The 6000-nt window shown below is 44.0% G+C and overlaps 1 protein-coding gene across 1 annotated transcript; it reads left to right on the top strand.

The window, feature by feature from the left end:
* Positions 1–304: 304 nt before the first annotated feature.
* Positions 305–2834, top strand: LOC311134460 (hyaluronan synthase 3-like; the record flags this gene model as incomplete). The annotated part of the gene is made up of 3 exons (XM_084168142.1): positions 305–955; positions 1686–1787; positions 1905–2834. 3 exons carry the CDS (start codon positions 305–307, stop codon positions 2832–2834), a joined length of 1683 nt encoding a protein of 560 aa, XP_084024268.1.
* Positions 2835–6000: the final 3166 nt, after the last annotated feature.

Here is a 6000-nt window from a genome sequence, read left to right as displayed (position 1 = left end):
TAACCGACTTGCCAAAACTATAGTTTGTTAACAAGAAATGTGTGGAGTGGTTGAAAAACGAGTTTTAATGACTCCAACCTAAGTGTATGTAAACTTCCAACTTCAACTGTAAATGTAGTCTTTTTCTTACCCAACTTCTAACCTAAATCCAATGACATGGTGAATTTTTTTTTTATTTCACATTGAATTCACGTAAATAAAAACTAGATGTTGAACGTCTGTGCACAGTGGATGAGCTCTGTCTTTCGTCCATCAGTTCTGTCTGGAATCATGCTGAATCCATTCCCTTTCCTGTTCCCTCCAGATGCCCTCTCGCTGTAGGACTGCGCTGCATATCGTGACGACCACCCTCTTCGCCGCTGTGGTCCTGTTCGGGATCCTGATGGCCTACGTGACTGGCTACCAGTTCATCCACACAGAGCAGCACCACCTGTCTTTCGGCCTGTACGGAGCCACCCTGTCTCTGCACCTCTTCCTCCAGAGCCTGTTTGCCTTCCTGGAGCACAGACACATGCGCAGCTCCGCCCGGCCCCAGCACCTGCGGCGCTCCGTGGCCCTGTGCATCGCTGCCTACCAGGAGGACCCAGACTACCTGAGGAAGTGCCTCCGCAGCGTGCGCCGCATCTCTTTCCCCGGCCTGAAGGTGGTGCTGGTGGTGGACGGGAACAGGCCGGAGGACGGCTACATGATGGACATCTTCCAGGAGGTGATGGGTGGAGAGGACCAGGCCGGCAGCGTGGTGTGGAAGGGGAACTACCACAGTGACGGGGGCGGGGGTGGAGGGGTGGGCGGAGGGGGGGCCAGATCAGCGTCCCTGCATGCGGAGGAGACTGCACATGTGGCCAGGCTGGTGAGGAACTGCCGCTACTCCTGTATCATGCAGGAGTGGGGAGGGAAGAGAGAGGTGATGTACACAGCTTTCAAAGCCCTGGGAGACTCTGTGGACTATATGCAGGTAAGTCTCTCTCAGTGGTTGAATTTTGTATCAGTGTGTCCTCTGTCCTGCTTGATAGAAATAGGTAATCTAATCTCGTTGTTTTGATGCTCTTCCATTAGAGAACAATATCTCAAAGCTGCGAACACGTACACACACACACACACACACACACACACACACACACACACACACACACACACACACACATCCTTTTATACCCTTTCAGGTATTACATATTATAGCAACTGATTGACATTTCTGCATTACTCCTGGGCTTGTGGATTGTTACAAAAACAAAGATGCATATTGAGCCATACACAGTGCATTACTGCATTGTCAGGGTCAAAGTTCAGTTGTTCAGCTGACCCTCACCTGTGTGCTTCTGGAACACCTGTGTGCTGTCAGCAGTCTCTCATTTCTCGCAGGTAACTTGACTGGCATCTGATAAAACAGTGGACCTAAAACACCTGCCGTGGCCCTAGGCTGCCGTCTTGAGTATTTCTCACTCATCAATAGACAGTTAATCACTCATTTGTTAATGTGGACCACATCAGTGTGTATTGTAGACATACTGTATGATCCCAACAGCTATCATAACATGAATAGTAAGATCAATAGCCTATTGTGTGATGGATAAGAAAATTAGATTCATCCACTGTCAAAAGCAAATCACATCACCACCAACTTGGCTTAATGTCAGTTCTATTATAAGGATAGAAATAAGGCACCCATGTGTGTGCCATCGCAGGTGTGTGACTCAGACACAGTTCTGGACCCAGCGTGCACCATAGAGATGCTGAAGATTCTAGAAGAGGATGCAAAGGTGGGGGGAGTAGGTGGAGATGTTCAGGTGAGAGACTTCTTTCTCTAAGAAGACCCTTCACATTGGTGTTTTTGTCTTCCTTCCTGTACTAGTACACTGAATCAATCATCAGTAACAGTTTCTCCTCTTTCTGTTTCCCTTCAGATCCTGAATAAGTATGACTCGTGGATCTCCTTCCTGAGCAGTGTGCGTTACTGGATGGCCTTCAACGTGGAGCGGGCCTGCCAGTCCTACTTTGGCTGTGTGCAGTGTATCAGTGGTCCCCTGGGCATGTACCGCAACTCTCTCCTGCAGCAGTTCCTGGAGCCCTGGTATGACCAGACCTTCTTGGGCAGCAAGTGCAGCTTCGGTGACGACCGCCACCTCACCAACCGCGTGCTCAGCTTCGGCTACAAGACCAAGTTCACCGCTCGCGCCCAGTGCCAGACTGAAACACCAACGCGCTACCTCCGCTGGCTCAACCAACAGACCCGCTGGAGCAAGTCCTACTTCAGGGAGTGGCTGTACAACGCCCTCTGGTTCCACAAGCACAGCCTCTGGATGACCTACGAGTCTGTGGTGACAGGCTTCTTTCCCTTCTTCCTGGTTGCCACAGTGATCCACCTGTTCTACCGTGGGCGCCTGTGGAACATCCTTCTCTTCCTGTTGACAGTGCAGCTGGTTGGCATGGTGAAGGCTACCTACGCCTGCTTTCTGAGGGGCAGTCTGGTCATGATCTTCATGTCTCTCTACTCCCTCCTCTACATGTCCAGCCTGCTGCCAGCCAAAATCTTTGCCCTGCTCACTATCAACAAGGCTGGCTGGGGCACGTCAGGGCGGAGGAAGATTGTGGTGAACTTAATTGGTGCAGTGCCTGTCACGGTGTGGGGTGCTGTGCTGCTGGGTGGGGTGGCATACACCATCTACTGTGAGACCCAGGAGCCCTTCAGTGAGACAGAGAAAGCCCTGCTCATTGCTGGGGCCATCCTGTATGCCTGCTACTGGATTATCCTGCTGGTTCTTTACCTGGCTATAGTGGCCAAACGCTGCAACAAGAGGGAGGAGCAATACCACCTGCCGTATGCAGAGGCATAAGACATGGATCAATTGTCAGTGCTTCAATGGTGCTGCTAGAACAGCTGAGCCAGTCTTTGGCCCCACCACTCTCATGCCATTCGGTCTCCATGGTGCTAAACCTCTGGTTCTAAGGGACATATGTGGTATGAATGTGTTGTAGAGTGCTCTACCAGTGGTCATGAGTTACAAGGGCATGGTGCTTTCCATAGATATAAAGCACATTATCATACAACCTGTTTACAGAGACTGTAAGAGCTATGACACAGGCCTGGACGTTTGGTCTTATCTAAACAAGCGTATGTGTCAGTAAGAACAGTATGAAGCAGTGTTGATATGTCTCCAACATGACTGGAATGACAACATAGAGACAGTAAGACACATGTACTGAGGGCCCTCTCTGCCTCAATCAGGTGACACAATGATCTACAGTTGTATTTCTGTAATACAGTAATTGATAGACAATCTAACATTTATACATAACTCATAAATACATTTTTGGTGCTGTTGAACAGTGCCCAAGATAAAAGTTTAGCTCATATGGTAATAGTCCAATCTTCAATGGCATGCAAGGATATTTACACCCGATTGAATGAGTCAGTGAATTTTGTGTGGACATTTTATTGTATGGGTGCCACATTGTATACACATTACATACAGTATCAATGCTCAATACAGGATATAATTTTCCAACTGAGGATAATCCATCATTCATTCCATGATGTAAACTGCTTTGACCAAAGAACACTTGTTTTTTGACACATGCCGTACCATTAGTATAATACAAGTATTAACTCCACATTAGTTGTTACATTTTATCAAGGCCATTGGTATTAGTGTAGGTGCCATGTCTAAGTTGACATGATTTTTGTTGTTGTTGGAGAATGGCGATACTGTCGTGGAAGTTTCCACTCTTGTGCTATTTAAGTTGTGTTAATATTATTTTATTCAATGAGAATTGCACAACTTGAAAGTGCAAGACACAAGAAACACTTGTTTACAGGCTTGCTCAGCCTCTCTCTACCAATGGTGCAGTAGGTCAATTTGACAGTACAGTACATTTCCATGAGAATATCAAAGGAGATCAGAGGTGATATGACTTTCTCTCCCTTTTCACAGTCTGAATAGATATTAAAGTACAAACTTGGTAGGCGGCCATCCATATGCATTTGCAGTGTTTCCTTGGCTGTAAATCAGTTAGCTGTTGTTGGGGCTCAAAACTGCAACCTAAACATGGAATAATATCCCCTGACACAAGACACAAGATTGTTTGCAATTCATTCAAGTATTGGTGGCCATGAATTGTGAACACACTATTATTATAAATTTTTTCCCATACTGAAATACTGGGGTTAAACAGATAAAGAGCCTCCACAGAAAATACTATACTTTGAAGTTATTTCCTGAATGCAAGTATCCTGGCTATTTAAGCGGTCATAAATGGGTTTGGTTTTAGGCAGTGCATTTAAAAACGTGTTGGAGTCACAAGGCCATTGAGAGAGGCCAGGCCAGAGAGTGTGAGTGGGGGTGTCCATGCGCAGAGGGGGAAGTGGTTTACTGTGTGGCTGGATGAATTGGCCCCTTCAGCCATCATGGAGCAAAAAATTATTATTATTTTTTTTTTTTTTACTTCTGTGGTTATACCTCTATGTGCATGCCAAGATGGGACCTTCCTTTCCCCTAAACACACACCCATACAGCCCCTTTGGCCCTCTTTCAGAAATCAGGACAGAATGCTGGAATACTGAACTTAGTGTTAAGAATTGTGTAAAGACAGCAAACTGATCTCTTTTAATCATCTGACTTGTCTTCAAATGTATATGTGGCCTACCTTTCCCTCTACTTTCAAGGGTGTATGTAAGGTGACTGTGTAATAAGAATCACAGTGGTATAGATGTTGGGATTACGTGAAGAAATTAGAGGCGTAAGGAAAATACAGAGATGACTGTGATTGTTGTCTGAAATTGAGTTGTATGGTGTGTAGATATCATATACAATATTTGTTATAGTAGCCTATCTATCAGGCTGAACATCTGCTCTCAGTCTAAAATATTGTCTTTACTGCCATTTTTGATTTCCTTGATACTTCCTGCCTCTGAGGTACACTCAGGCCCTTGATCTGTGAGTTTCAGACCACTCGTTTGACAATAAATCAATGGGTCTCATAACACTGAGTGACGGTAGATGTCCACCTATATTTTGTAGGCATATCTTACATGGAAAAACACATTCTTATAATAGAACTGGTTTGAATATAATTCTAACGTGACTGAACATCTACACCAGACTTTTTTAAGCATTCTCTCAATGCCTGACTATTGAGCCTGACCAACAAGCCATGGCAGCCAAGCTCATACATCATTCAATGTTTACAAAAGGCAATGTTTCAAAGTATATTGCAAAGTAATATATTTTGTGTATTGGACATATTCAAATATATTTTGAAGATGTGCAAGAATGATGGGGTGAAGAATAGGCCTATATTTAAAAGGAACTATGGGGTTTTGACATTTCATGAAACAGCTGTTTACATTATGTTTATAATATGATGTAGCTAGCACATCATGGTCAGTTAATTCAGTGTAGTTTGGTCTCTGGAGCTCAACATTGCTACACTGGTATTTTTTGTAGTTTCATGGATGAGAGATAATACTTATATTACATTACCATTTAGGGATGATACTTCATGTAGATTTAGAACAGGTAGGTATAACTGTCATGTAAAAGTAATTAACCAACAGATAACATTTCTAATACAGTAATATGGTACAAAAAACTATCAGAATCATGCAACAGCATTTGGCTATTGATACACATAACACATTTAGTTTTATTGGTATAAATAGTTGAAAATGAAGTATTTTAACCACCCATGTATTTCATTATGAACATATTTAAATACAGTATAAAAGACAGCACGTTTTTGGAAAAAGGTTTTGTATTTCAATTTCAATCAGAAAAACATTTATTTTTTACACTTGTACAGCGGTTGAAAAACCGTATGTTTTGTATCTGAATAAAAACAGTCTCATTCCACTGTTGTGCTGATTTCTTTCCCATCTGAAAATAACCACAGTACAAATGGCATATCAACACATTCTCCAGTTTGACCACCTTCCCATAGAGGATGTCGTGTCCCACGATGAGCACAGGCACACCCTGGGGGAGGGGATACAGGTGAGCACAT

This window comes from Coregonus lavaretus (genome assembly GCF_964263955.1).
Source record: "Coregonus lavaretus genome assembly, chromosome: 9".
NCBI classification, from domain to species: domain Eukaryota; kingdom Metazoa; phylum Chordata; class Actinopteri; order Salmoniformes; family Salmonidae; genus Coregonus; species Coregonus lavaretus.
Note: the sequence above shows the minus strand (reverse complement) of the source record. Positions and strands in the feature narration are given on the sequence as shown.